This window comes from Xyrauchen texanus, chromosome 5, assembly GCF_025860055.1.
Source record: "Xyrauchen texanus isolate HMW12.3.18 chromosome 5, RBS_HiC_50CHRs, whole genome shotgun sequence".
NCBI lineage: Eukaryota > Metazoa > Chordata > Actinopteri > Cypriniformes > Catostomidae > Xyrauchen > Xyrauchen texanus.
In genome coordinates, this window is record NC_068280.1 from 27,282,044 (window position 1) to 27,297,410 (window position 15,367).

The window sequence follows — 15,367 nt, forward strand, 5'->3', positions numbered from 1 at the left end:
CCCTTGTGAACCCCTAGTTTGAAAACCCCTGCCCTAGGCGAGATCTGATGCATCCCCCACACCCCCAACCACAAAAAAGGACACAAAAAATGTTGATATTTAACAGTTCAAAACTTTTTTATTTCAATACTATTTACAGATATTTTAACACACAAAATATATTAAATAAAAATACAAAAAAGTACTTGTCCACTGGCATGAGCAAAGAGGGCATTTTCAATTAATTCCAATGAGAATCCACCTCGCAAGCCGGCGTTTGGCTCCTGTTGGAATTAATTGAAAAATTCCAGTTCCTTTAGCTCAGCATGTGGCATTGGACACCCAGCACTCCTCTGTGTTGGGGCTGGGAGGCTGCCTATATCATTTATGCTAGGATCTGCCACTGAATCAATATAACATAATAGAGTTGTCATCTATAAACATTCCGATAACTAGGGCAAGTTTAAAATTGTAAAGACAAAAAGTTATTTATTTATTATTATGCTGAAATATTAATATTGCCTATTCCATATATCCTTTTGGCCTATTGCATGTCTTATTCTAATTTGTTTTAAAATCACCCACATATTCTAATTCAGTCTACATCATCTACAAGTTAAGTGATTTTTAGAGTTATTCCCAGCTCTATCCTTTTTTTCCTTTGCTCCTCAATTATTTTTAGCTTTCAAATTACTGGGTCACTTAAAGAGGCCTACATTCACCAGGGGAATACTCAGGAATGTCAATCAAATTCTTATAATCCTATCATGTCTTTGACTAAAAAAGGAAGATTGAATTGGTACAGAGTGAACTGGTAGACAGAGAAAGAGAGAGAGCACAGTGTGTTTGTCGTCTGGTAAAGCACATCTCAAGTGATACATCTAATATTTGTAACTGGACAGTACAGAACGGAAGAACGGCACTTTGTGTCTCATTTTGGTGGTTAAACCTACTGTGCTGCAGGATCTCACCTGGACTCTTATCCTCAGAATTTTCATCTCATTCACCTGTTTAATCATCATTCCTATAATGCTGTCCGTCTGGCTTCTCTTGCCTTTCTGGTTGGGTTTTCTCTCTCACTCCTCTATAGAAGAGGGCCTGGAATTCCCCAATTTTGATGGCAAGGAACGAGTCCTTGATGTGAATGAGAGGAACTATAAGAAAGCGCTTAAAAAGTTCGACATGATGTGTTTGCTTTACCATGAACGCCTGCCTTCAGATAAGGAGCTCCAGCAGCAGTTTCACATGAGGGAGATTGTTCTGGAGGTAAGACCAGATAGGAGGGGAGTTAAAGAGGGAAGAGGAAATAATGGATTACTAGAAAGCAGATAAATAAAAAAACCGTTATTTTGTATTGTACAATAAAGTGGGTATACTGCATTGTTGACACTGTTAAAGAAATGCATACATAGAAATACAATTGATTACTATCAGGTCACTTCATTGTCATGCTAAATTTCATCTTGTAAAATGAGAATAAACGGGACTGAAATTACATAAATGTCCTTCCAATTAAAGCTGGCATTTAATAACACAGATACTGTATAAATTGTCATTTTAAATTAATTATGATATCAAACCAAGATATCAAATCACATGAATTCTCTCTATTCTCTGGAGTGATAAAATTATGATTAATCAGTATTATCTTATTACTGATTCTTGTGCTCAATAAACTGTTGCTTTTGCTGATTGCTCCAAATAAAGTGTATGGTATACACAAATGTCAAATTGATGGTGCCAGCCTGTACTTTCTCATTTTGTGTCTAGAGCATTGCTGATGTTAAATGTGAAGGCTGAGAGATTTAGAATCTGACAAAGGCTTTTAAAGTCTTTTAAAGTCTGAGAATATCTCTGCAAAGCTGGGCTTTGCTTATTGTGAACCAGCTAATTAAGGACTAGGGCTTTGACTATATACATTTATAGTAGATATAGATCTGTTCAATCAGAAGTTGATATAAAAAAGCCTCCACCTTTAGTTGTACTGTGGTAATGTCAAGCCTCCACCTTTAGTTGTACTGTGGTAATGTTGCCCCATTCTGCCTCATTTATATACATCAGTGGCTTGAACAGTTATCTCCCCTTTAGTGTCATATGCCATGTCTTACTGTGTCATATATACCTCTGAATAGAACAATAGATCAATAAAACAACAAACAAACAAACAAACAAGGCCTTTTTTCTTGCTAAATTAATCTTCTTTTGTGTTTTTGTCATGTATCACTAGCTTGCAGCTCAAGTTCTGGAGGACAAGGATATTGGTTTTGGTATGGTAGATTCACATAAAGATGCCAAGGTGGCCAAAAGGCTTGGTAAGGCGCTTCACTCTAATTCTATTCAAAAGTTGTTTAAGCTGAAAAATATACATACGTTTTTCTTGGGATAAAGACTGCACAGTCTGTATCTTTGAGGTCAACCATGCACATACACACTAGACCCTTGGTGTTTGTTCATTAGGTCTGGAGGAGGAGGGAAGCATCTATGTGTTTAAAGATGAAAGAGTGATTGAGTTTGATGGAGAGCTTTCTGCAGATACACTGATTGAGTTCCTGCTGGATGTGAGTAAAATGTAGGAATGGATAAGTGTTTGGTCTCAGACTATAGCTGTTTAAGAGTTTTCTTGGGTCCTCTTGGGAGGTGGGGCGTACAAGGGTTATAAAAGGGGGTGTGCGTGAGTTTTAGTGCACAGTTCTCACCAACAAGTTTAAGGCAAAGGCATTGCCCACACAGGTCCCCATGTTAATAAATTCAGTAGCAAATTTGAGTCTCAGAGTGCTTCCTGTGAACACTACATTGATGTCAGAAGTAAATGAGTGATCTTGACAGGTTTGCGTGATTCCTGGTGAAAGCATCATGGTGGCACTATGTGGGAGCAGAGCAAGAAGAAAATTAAATCTGAGCCGAATACAAATGGGATGTTTCGCGAGGCTCTGGGCACTTCGGCGTGGGTGGCAGATCATTTTGCTGTGGGCAGAGAATGACTGGAATCACAGAGGGCTCGCATGAGGGAGGCTACAAGGAGAATGACCGCTAATGCTGGGTTTCCATTGCCTGAGCCGGGAGACGCCGGAATTGCCCAAAGATGGCCAACAAAGCTGATGGTGCCCACGGAGCCGCACTGTCTTCAGATGTAAACACATATGCCGTCGCCCAGGGTGCCGCGGCTCCGGTGGCTGTTAAGACTCCAAAATTCTCAGGTAAAGCTGACTGAGAAGCATTTCATGCTCATGCTGGAGGCTGGTCAGAGGACGACAAAGCTCTTGAATTGGCGATGTGCCTTACAGTGGATGCTCTGAACTGTTTGTTACTACTTAACCTTGAAGATAGACATGATTATCAGGCACTCATCAGGGTGCTACAGAGACATTTTGGACAATTTGTGCAGCCAGGGCTTCTGTGTTCAGAACTGAATAACAGGAGCAGCCAGCCAGGAGAGCAGCTGCAAGTCCTGGCAAATTATATAAAAAATTGGATTTGGTGAGCATACGCCCACATGCCCCCATCGGTACAAGGGGAGCTGGCAAGAAACCAGTTCATCCATCCGCTCACCCCTATTGAGCTTTGCATGCAGACACAGCTGGCTAATCCCCAAACCCTACAAGCAAGAGACCAGCCTGGGTCTCTGAGATTACTGAACTGATTCGGGCCATGTCACTGCAACTAAACCAGTGGCCTTGCACGCAACTAAGGGTTTGTTGGGGTTGTGGACAGTCTGGACAATTAGTTTGTCAGTGCCCTAAGCTAGCTGGGAACTAGGGATACGGGGCGGGGTCCACAAGATTGGGGCCATGCGGACCCCAAAAGTCTCTCAAGATGGGCAAAGAGAAGGGGATCAAGGACTGTTGGGGGAGAGAAAATGTGGGTTGAAGGAGTCTGTGATTGTTGTAGGATGAACATGTGTTAGTGATTTTTGTCATGTGCCAATCTGGGTGGAACAATCCTTGTTCAGCACTGATAGATACGTGGGCCACAGTGACAGTGGTGAGACCAGATGTAGTTCCAGACAGTACAGAGCTGGAACCCACCACTGTCCGGCTTCACACGGTAACAGGCGAACTTGCACCGATAAAGGGGAAGGGGAAGTTGGCATTAACTATGGGGGGGAAAACAGTATTTCACCTGCAGTGTTGACTCTAGCTCACCACTAGTTGGTGGCTTCCCCACTCCCTCACCCAGCAGCTCATCTGATTGCTTGTGTGACCACACAGCCCAGGTATGTGCAGGAGGATGTGCCCCCCTCAGTAGGGAGGAGGTGGTGTTGGTTGCTATGAGGGGGATGTGGCTGAGAAATTGTGAGGGCTTGGATCAGAGTCAGCAGGGGCAGCTCTGGGATTTGTTGGTGGAATTCCAAGAGTGTTTTCTTTTTTGTTGTTTTTGATTTTGTCCCCTTTTTCACCCCAATTAGGAATGCCCAATTTCCAAAAAGGGGGGGGGGGTGGATATATCTGGGTTGCCTCCACGTCTAACATTGTCAAACCACACATCTTATCACATGGCTTGTTGAGCACATTACCGCAGAGACACAATGCGCGTGGAGGCTTCACGACATCACCACGGCATCCACGCACAACTCACCACATGCCCCACCAAGAGCAAACCACATTATAGCAACCACAATGAAGTTACCTCATGTGACTGTAAACTCCCAATCAATTTAGTTGCTTAGGAGACCTGGCTGGAGTCACTCAGCATGCCCTGGGATTTGAACTCACAAAATCCAGTTGTGGTAGTCAGTGTCTTTACTCGCTGAGCTACCCAGGCCCCCATCAAGTGTGTTTTTCTTTAAGAGAGGGGGATGTGGGGCGAACAAAGTTAGTGCTGCATGCCATTGACACCGGGGATGCCACACCAATTAAGCTGCGGCCCCGGAGACTTCCTTTTACCCACCATGGGGATGTTGATGAGGCCTTGTTTGACATGCAGCAGGCGGGGATTATTGAGAGTGCATGTGGGCGCTGGTGATCATGGTCCCTAAGAAGGTTTGGCAATAGAGGTTTTGCGTTGACTATAGGCACCTTAATGAGGTGACCCGGAAAGACTCGTACTCTATCCCCCCTGTGGATGAGTCACTGAACTTGGTGGCTGGGTCATCATGGTTCACCTCATTGGACCTGCGCAGTGGCTATTGGCAAGTGCTGCTTTCCCCAAATGCTAGGTCAAAGACTGCTTTTTGCCCCAGTAGGGGTTATGGTAGTTTAAGTTTCTCTGCTTTGGCCTCTGCAATGCACCTGCCACCATTGCTAGGCTGATGGACTGGGTGTTGTCGGGTATTCTTCTGACAGAATGTTTGGTTTACATTTAAAAAAGCAGACACTTTTATACAAAGTGACTTCAGTGCACTTATTACAGGGACAATCCCCCTGGAGCAACCTGGATTTGAGTGCCTTGCTCAAGGACACAATGGTGGTGGCTGTGGGGATCGAACCAGCGACCTTCTTATTAACAGTTATGTGCTTTAGCCCATTAGGCCGCCACCACTCCATACCTGGATGACATCCTGGTCCATGGCAGCTCTTTCCAGGCAACGCTTGAGGCACTCAGACATGTGCTGGATAGGGTGCGCAAGTCTGGTTTGAAGATGCATCCAGACAAATGTAATGTTTTTAGGAGGGAAGTGACATTTTTGGGGCACAAGCTGGGGACAGGGGATTTGCATGCTGGAGGAAAAGCTGCAGGCTGTTAGCTACTGGCCTATGCCCACAACCAGGCAGCAGCTCAAAAGCTTCTTAGGCTTAGCATCTGTGACAGGGCAGAGGGTGGGGCCGGGTCTTGGTTATACACACCTGGTCCCTTGTCAGGCTAATTAAGCCTCCAAGAGGGATAAAGGCAGACTGCGGATGGTGGTGCGACAGAGAGAGATCATTTACGGGCAGCTGATCATCATGTGTGTGTTTGTGTCTTTTGTTTAAGTTTTTCATTACATTTTTATAAATATTGTCAAGCCGGTTCTCGCCTCCTCCTTTTCCATTGAACCCCTTTACACTGGTGCCATAGACCCGGGAAGGAGGAGGGATACGGCGTAGTAGAGTTCTTGCCACTACCATCCACCCCAAAGGAACAGCTGCCGACCGCCAGGGGAACACCTGGAGTGGTCAGGGCCGCTGCTAGGGGCAGAGGAGTCCCCTACCAGCCGCTGAAATACCACCAGGGGCTGGAGGACTGCCTCCGACCCACCCAGGGAAGTGCGGCTGTCGTCCATTAGAGGGTGGACTGGCGAGTAAGTGTTTTTTTTTCATCTCCCTCTCCTCTCTCTCTCTCTCTCACTGCCACTCCGTGTTGGCCTTTTCCCTCTCTTTTAAAATTTACAGTAAATAATTTACCATATTTTAATTAGTTTTGTTTCCTGTCCCCTCCCAGATTCAGGAAGGCAGAGATGACCTGCCAGCAGATGGGGCTTAGGGCACACCCTCCCCCAGGGAAAGGGGGGGTATATCATGCCAGGGGCTCCCCAGCCTGAAAGAACAAGGGGGGAATGTGACAGGATGGAGGGCAGGGCCGGGTCGTGATTATACACACCTGGTCCCTTATCAGGCTAATTAAGCCTCCAAGAGGGATAAAGGCTGACTGCGGATGGTGGTGCGACAGATAGTGATGGGCAGCTGACCGTCATGTGTGTGTGTCTTTTGTTTAGGTTTTTCATTAAATTATTATTTACATCGTTGTCTCCGTACAGAGAAAGGATGTAAAGAATGTCTCATGTCTTTCAAAGAGCCAGAGAGCCAAGTGGCATGATGGATTGAGAGGCTCGGGACAAAGAGTTGGAGTTCGGGGTATTTAGCGATGGAGACAGTGGGCCTAGCATAGTGGAGACAACTGTTGGGAGAAGATGTAGACATGCAGCCTGTTATTCAGTGGTTCAAACACAGCAGCGACCTCCTTGGGAAGAAGTGGCCAAGCTTTCACTCCCTATGAAGAGCTTATGGGCCAAATTTAGGGACTTGCAGCTGCGGGATGGAGTGTAGGAGCCCTACTAATAAGAAAGGGAGATGGCAAGAAGAGGTGTCCAGTTCTTTGAGTGAGGGGGTCATAAGGGCTGCTCATGGGACATTGGGGTCTGGTCACTTTGCAGTTTCAAAGACACTAAAGCATGTCAGACAAGGTTTTTACTGGGGACTCGTGAGGAGGGATGTTGAGGATTTTTGCCAGCAGTGTGATGATTGTACTGCCCGCAAGGGCCCACCAGGCTGGTCCCTTGCTCCTCTGCAGGGAAATGGAAAGAGTGTGGGTAGATGTAATCGGTCCCTTTCCATGTTCAGACAGCGGTAACCATTTTGTGATAATGGCCATGGATTATTGGCCGGAAGCATATGTCCCGTATCTTTGACATTATGTGCGAAACGCTGGGTATCCACAAGATGTGGACTACCTCTTTACACCCCCAAAGTTAAGGCCTCATATAGAAGTTTAATAGGACACTAGCGAAACAGCTGGATATCGTGACCGCCAAACATCAAAGGGACTGGGACAGGCACTTGCCATTTATCCTGATGGTGTGCCGACCCGCCTTGCAAGATTCAACCTCTTGCACACCCATTCATTTTATGCTGGGGCAGGAGATCAGAACACAAGGGGAAATGGCTTTTGGTAGGACACCTGATGCACCTTCTGTGCCCTTAGGCCTCAAGTATGCTAAAAGCCTTCAGGACTGTTTGGAGTCTGCTTACACGTTTGCGAGAAGCCAGCTGTTGAAAGCTGGGGTCAGGCAGAAGATAAATTAAGACCTAAAAATAAAAGGGTGTCACTTTACGGCCATGGAGCTGGTGTGGGTGTACAGCCCCCAAAGGAAGAAGGGCAGGTGCCCAAAACTTGACAGTCAGTGGATCGGCCCATGCGTGGGTTTGGTGTGTTGTGCTGTTGTGGATAACTTCTCAGATCAAACATTTAACTCTTAAGAGATTTACAGATACTGGTAATATTGAATATTTCAGACAGGGCTTTTGTGTGTGTATGTGTGTGTGTGTGTGTGTGCATGTGTGCGTGTGTGTGTGTGGTTTACGAGGACTTTTTTTTAGGTTACAAACTGGTAATTACAAGGGTAATATGCTATAAATGTGGTTTATGAGGAACTTTATAGTGTCCCCATTATTCAAATCACTAAAAAACACACTATACAATGTTTATTTGAAAATGCAGAAAATGTTTTGTGAGGGTTAGGTTTAGAGTTAGGGTTCGAATTTATATTTAGTACAGTATAAAAATCATTATGTCTATGGAGAGTCCTCAAACAGATAGCCACACCAACATGTGTGTGTGTTGTGTGTATAAATGCACATTGTTCTTTAGCTGCTAGAGGACCCAGTGGAGTTGATCAGTAACCCCATGGAGCAACGTGCTTTTGAGCGAATGGATGAAGACATACGCCTTATTGGCTACTTCAAAGGCGAAGACACAGAGCGTGAGTGCCCTGTTTAGAATTCCATACGAATTGTAATGTATAATTATGACTCATCCCATTCATTGAGGGTTTAATAGGTATTTATAAACAAACTGATATTTCCTTTTTTGGCCTTATATTCTTCTCAAGTTCAGAGGTTGATTGTAATTTTATTTTGACAATAATAAAAAAGCATGTTTAAGTTCTCTGAAATGTTTATGGCTGGTATACTAAGTTTGATATATATATCTTGAATTGATAAATTCTCAATAAAAAAATGTCATACATATTGTGTAACTGTACAGTTTTCTGTTACCTTGGTGGGAGACTTTCTGTTAAAGCAGTAATAATGAATCATCTCTAGTGGACTACTAAATACTAGAATAAATGTACTCTTATCATCCATACGTTGTGAAAAGTTACTTATTGATGCGAGTAAAATAAGCTTGCATCATTCAGCAGACTTGAATATTTTTATACATTTAAATGAAAAAAATATATTATGACTTACAACTGATGAGCACCTCTGTGTACGTTGGTGGTGTGTATTTGACTTTAGACAGTACAGTCAGAGCTTTGAAAAGCAATTTCCTATGTTGCTATGTTAAACCTCAATGCTCAAGGGAACCCAGATCTCAGAGAAACTTATCAGTGGCAAATAATCTATCAAACATGATGAACACTTAAGCCTTTCCCTGGGGAACCCCACAAGCTTTCAATAGATGATACATTATGTAAAACAGCACTTAATCAAGAGCAATTATAGAGCCATTCCCAAAAAAGCTAAGTAAAGAAGAGAGGGAGTGAGGATTTATCTTCTGTACATGACTGCTATTTAGCTATTATTAAAAATCCAATTTCAGCTGAGAGATTGCTGAAGCATTTGCTGTGACCTATGGATGTGTTGTGATGGCTGGCTAGTAGATCATTCTATTTTCATGTGGTCTCATTAAAGCCAATGAAAATGTGTTTTAGGGTATAGAAAACATAAATAGTTCTGTATAAAAACAATGGAGAGTCCCCTACATCAGTGTTTCCCAACCACTGTGCCACAGCACACTATCAGGTGTGCCATGGAAAAATGATCAGATTCCACAAAATAAATCAGGGCTCTGGACTGAGACTAATTTCCAACCATTTTTCCTAACAGTTGGATTAAACATTGCAAGAGGCCACATTGGTGTGACTACAAAGTTGGCTGACTCTCTGATTGTGCTCTGTGGTTTTTGTTCCATATGAGAAATATCAAAAGTCAAATGTTCCAAACGTGAAATGTGGGTAAACACAAAAAAGCTTTGCCCAGATCATTCAGCATTGCTCAATGGACAGATCAGCCGTGCAGATCATCATTAACAGAGCTGCGAGAAGCACGGGCTGGGTCATAGATACGGCATTGATTATTTGTTTAAAACCTCTATGAAAGCCCATAATTTATCAATGATTAAACCAGTTTAAAATTGTAAACTAAATAATTTAAATATTTTTTTCTTTCAGTTGGTGCGACCATTTGTAGAATTTAGCACCAGTGCTACCGCTCTTAATTGTTAGTCTGGAGCCATGTAAATAAATAGATATATAAAAAATATATTTTCTGTGCAAGGATTAATTTGCAAGAACAAATCTACAAATTAGAAAAGATGCAAATTTGTTGTTTTTTCATTACACAATTAGCACTCTTGCCACACTGTGACCTTATTATACAGCGTACCTATATGACTTGCATTGCTGAATTTCAAACATTACGAGAAAACATGCATCTAAAATGGACAGAAAACGATGGTTATGTGGTACAGTGAGATAGAGGTGTGCCATGGGATTTGTTTAATTGTAAAAAGTGTGCCGTGGCAGAAAGAAGGTTGGGAAACGCTGCCCTACATGACGGCATACATACAGTGTGTGTGTGTGTGTGTGTGTGTGTGTGTGTGTGTGTGTGCGTATATTTCAAAAATATTTTCTCTTTCTTTCTCAGACTACAAAGCTTTTCAGGTGGCTGCAGAGAAGTTTCAACCATATGTCAAATTTTTTGCCACATATGACAAAGGGGTGTGTACAGTACAATGAACATATAAATGATTACTGTTATAAATTAAAATATATATTGAAGGGAGGGAGGATACTTGTGCGTAAATGGCTTTAAATATCTTTGAGTAAACAGGATTGTGTTCAGGCTTCATTTGTAAAGTTTTCTATCAGGTGGCAAAACTATTTACTCTAAAAATGAATGAAATCGATTTCTATGAGCCCTTCATGGAGGATCCCGTTACCATTCCTGGCAAACCCAATTCTGAAGAGGAAATAGTGGACTTTGTTAATAAGCACAGGAGGTAAAATCAGTGGCTACAAATATCCTGATTGCTTCATCGTTGTTACTTAAATATGAAACAATGCTTCATTAAGATGTTTTATCTCCACCCAGGCCCACTCTGAGAAAGCTTCGTTCTGAGGACATGTTTGAGACCTGGGTGAGCAAAATTGGATTGTGAGAGTATCTCAAGACCTTAACTATTAAACAGAATTGCCATGCCCCTTGATGTGCCACTTCATATTATCAAGGGAATTTTGAATGCCATTTCAAAAAAGTATTTGCATTTTTTGATAATTCCTGTAAGATGCATGAATATTGTTGATAAACTGTGATTGTCTAAAATGCTGTGGCAAATATCACACAATATTTACTGTCAAATCAAATTGTTGCTGTTTCACTTTAAGGAGTGACATATTTATTCTCTCTACTCATTCAATAGGAGGATGACATGGATGGAATCCACATTGTTGCCTTTGCTGAGGAGGAAGATCCAGGTTTTAACTAAATAACTGAATCACTCTCTCTTTTTTCTCAAAAAAGAGAAACAGACTTATTTTTTTACTGCCATCACAAAGAATTCTGCCTGAAAGTATCTGTGCTTGTATTTTTATTTTATTTTTTTTAACAGATGGTTATGAATTTTTGGAGATTCTGAAGGAGGTGGCTAGGTACAATACTGAAAACCCTGATCTGAGCATAGTGTGGATTGATCCTGATGAATTCCCTCTGGTGAGATGTTACCCCACCCGTTTCTACACACAATCTATTTTCTGTAGTTGAAACACTTGTGACAATGTTGTCATAGTTATTTCATCTGCACAGTTAACTACCTACTGGGAAAAGACCTTTAAGGTGGACCTCTTCAGACCCCAGATTGGTGTGGTGAATGTGACCGATGTGAGTAGCCTTGGATTTCAGTTTTGATTATTGCTCGAAGCTGGAAGATATACATATCGATTCCTCCCCCTCAGGAGCTAGACACTGAATAGTGCAAGAATAGCTGTTGATACTATGATGTAATTTTTACGTCATTGTTATATTGGTTTATTCAGAACACTAATAATTATAATGTTATTATTAGTGTTCGGTTCTTTCTTCCTTAGCCTTAGTCGCCTAGTGCTGAAAGGTAAGTTGATCACATCTGAAAGCTGATGTGCTTGTTTTGGAAATCTTGTTTGTGTTTTTCAGTTCTTCTGTACATCCAACATCAATCCTTTTATCCAACAATATATTATATTAATATTAACAATATATTTATAACGGTCTACAACATGATAATTTGTGTATTTAAGGGGTAGTTCACCCAAAAAATGAAAATTGAGTATGTCGGTCCCTAACATTCTGCTATACATCTCCTTTTGATCTCCATGAAAAAAAGAAAGTCTTTGGAACAAGACGAGTGTGATTAAATTATGACAATAATGTTTTTGGGGAAGAACTGTCTTTAATTACAGAATCTTCCAGAATTCCAACATTAATTTCAGACCTAAACTGCTGTATTCTCAAATCATATTTCACAGTCAATCTTGTGTGTGTGTGTGTGTGTGTGTGTGTGTGTGTGTGTGTGTGTGTGTGTGTGTGTGTGTGTGTGTGTGTGTGTGTGTGTGTGTGAGCGTGTATTTATCACTTTGTGGGGACCAAATGTCCCCATAAGGATAGTAAAACCTGAAATGTTTGACCTTGTGGGGACATTTTGTCAGTCCCCATGAGGAAAACAGCTTATAAATCATACTAAATTATGTTTTTTGAAAATGTAAAAATGCAGAAAGTTTTCTGTGAGGGTTAGGTTTAGGGGATAGAATATAAAGTTTGTACAGTATAAAAACCATTATGTCTATGGAAAGTCCCCATAAAACATGGAAACACAACATGTGTGTGTGTGTGTGTGTGTGTGTGTGTGTGTGTGTGTGTGTGTGTGTGTGTGTGTTTTAATAGGCTGACAGTGTGTGGTTGAATATGCCTAATGATGAAGCTCTACCCTCGGCTGAGGAGCTGAAGGACTGGATGGAGGACGTTCTTTCTGGAAAGGTCAACACTGAGGATGATGATGATGACGACGATGATGATGATGATGAAAAAAGCAATGATGATAGTAGCGATGAAGACGACGATGATGACGATTAATGGCTATACACAAAACTAATCTATAATCATAGAAAACTTATTTAGCTGTAACTCAGTCAGAACTATCTTTGATTCTAGTATTCGTATAGTAGAGATGTTATCCATTTTAAAGACTGAAGGGCTATTTAGTCCTGATTTAACTACATTTATTTGATAAATGTCTGCATTGCCAGTCAGATGCAAAACATATAACTGTATAATTACTTAAGATTATTTTTGCTGCTGATTTTTCATCAAATTACAGTAATGGTAATGGTAATTGTTTTTTTAAAAAAAAAGGGTATTGCTTGGAGTTCTATGCTTGGCCTGTTCTGGAAAGACTTCAGATGTGTCATTGTTTTCAATAAAGGTTATCATTTTAGTTTTGTGATTGTCTCATGCAGGTCCATCCCAAGCATAGCGATAGTTTTCGTCACGGAGCCTGGTGAAGCCAGACCGTTTTCAGTGCCCTAAGGACAGCCCTGGTATATCATCAGAAATGTTATTTGAAAAGCCTCAGAATTCATGATCTTGAAAAAAGACTGGGTGTAATTTGATGTTCTCAAAAAAAAATTGCTGTTATTTTTTTAAAATTTGAAAATATTTTGTGTGAATTCACCTAAAGAAAATTCAGGTTGTGAAATTCAAGTTTTTATTATTTAAGGTGTGGATTTAAGGTTGTGAAATTCAGGTCTCAATATTCAGGTGGTTGAAAACGGGTTGAGAAATTCAGGTGGCAAATATGTGGATGACATCCAGGAATGCAAGGAAGAGTAAACAAACGTTGATGTAATCCTTCTCTCTTGAACAATTGCAAAGCAATGGAAACAGCTCAAAAAATATTTTAAATGAAATAATTAATATATACAGTATAATATACATACAGTATATAGTAGTAAATATATATAGCCTTTAATAAGGTGCAAAACATATTTTCTTTGCTCTTTGGCAATTCACACTGAACAAATCTGCTGAAAAGGCAATTAAAACGATTCACTTACATGCTTACATGACCAGATAATGTAGTATATTTGTATCAAGTTGAGTATACATTAATCAGGTGTAATCAATGAAAACATTGTTGATTTGTACCATAGTTATGTCTGCTTTACTCGGCTTTATTGTGTGATAATAAAGTCTATTCTTCTGAAATCAAAACCCCAAAGATGTTGAGTGATTTTTCACAAAATTGGCAGAAACTCTACCACAAATGGCGCCCGAACAGGGACAGAAGAGAGCAGAGTCATTACATCGTGGGCTGGCTGGAAAGGCAACACAAACAGGTGGCCACCATTAAAAGGTAAGCAACTTTTGCTTATATATATAAAAGTTTGTGTTGCTTGCCAGTTTGCCTGTGGTGGTAAGAACGCTCAAAAAGCTCTTCTAAACCAATAAGGAAAATAAAATAAAAATAATTAAAGGGTTTTGATTTAAGAAGAAATAATTGCATGCAATGATTTGTTTTTATTTGCTGTTAATGGTCTAGATGACCTGGCAGGAAAAAAGACCCACAGATACTGCTCTATTGAATAGCAATACGAGGCTGCACAGGTGGGCAGAAAAAAGACTCACAGATAACGCTCTATTGAATAGCAATACGAGGCTGCACAGGTGGGCAGGAAAAAGACTCACATATACCACTCTATTGAATAGCAATACGAGGCTGCACAGGTGGGCAGGAAAAAGACTCACAGATACCGCTCTATTGAATAGCAATACGAGGTTGCACAGGTGGGCAAAAGAATAAAAAATAAAAATAAATCCTGCAGGTTACTTAAGATAGGAATAATAATAATTGCAAAATTGTATTGTATTTCTTAAAAGGAACCCCGATTATTAAGACACAAAGCCCTAAATATGCTACAACTGTTCTCTCCTACAAAAATATATAGTTAGAAACACATAAAATATTTTCGTTAATTAAAAAATCCTCAAAGTGTTTACAGAATTTGAACTACGAAGGCAGCCATTATTTTTGCGCGCGCAATGCATTCTGGGTCGATGACGCATATTGGTTGTGTCGGTTGTGTTCAGAACAGAGAGAGGTGAGCTAATGGCGCTAAGTTTAACTGTAGCTACATCCGAAAAGTGAATATAATGCCACATTGTGCAGCGTTTGGTTGTAATTTCCAGTCCAAAGGCAACAGGGGGAGTGATGTAAGCCTCCACTCCTTTCCAAAGGAGAAGAAAATAAGAAAAGAGTGGGAAGTTGCTTGCGGACGAGTACAACTCCCTAAAGACCCACGGCTGTGTTCCCGTCACTTCAGCCCTGATGCGTTTGAGGCATTTAGTCGGCTAAAAGAGCTCACAGGTGCAGCTAGTTACAAGCGAAGACTAAAACCAAATGCCGTGCCTTCAATTTTCCCCCACAAGAAGCATAGCAAGCGTCCGCGCATAGCGAGTGAAAGCCGCGCTAACAAACGACAAAGGCAAGCGACTGTTGACACTCTACTGCTAGGATGTAAACAACCCGCTCCTGCAGTCGCGGAAGACGAATCATCGGACACTACGCCGATCATGGAGGTAACCGACAATCCACCAGATGCTGTTAATGAATCCACTGTAACGTTAGGCCTACAGTGTTCTCCTAGTATGGTTGATGCAGC

At 41.3% G+C, this 15,367-nt stretch overlaps 1 protein-coding gene across 1 annotated transcript; it reads left to right on the forward strand.

Moving 5' to 3' along the window:
* The first annotated feature begins 804 nt into the window (after window positions 1-804).
* On the forward strand, window positions 805-13,893 carry LOC127643924 (calsequestrin-2-like). The gene is made up of 11 exons (XM_052126876.1): window positions 805-1,245; window positions 2,207-2,291; window positions 2,437-2,537; window positions 8,263-8,374; window positions 10,323-10,396; window positions 10,547-10,677; window positions 10,770-10,815; window positions 11,098-11,152; window positions 11,287-11,387; window positions 11,481-11,555; window positions 12,594-13,893. Exons 1-11 carry the CDS (start codon window positions 1,009-1,011, stop codon window positions 12,780-12,782), a joined length of 1,206 nt encoding a protein of 401 aa, XP_051982836.1. The 5' UTR covers window positions 805-1,008; the 3' UTR covers window positions 12,783-13,893.
* The last annotated feature ends 1,474 nt before the right edge of the window (window positions 13,894-15,367 follow it).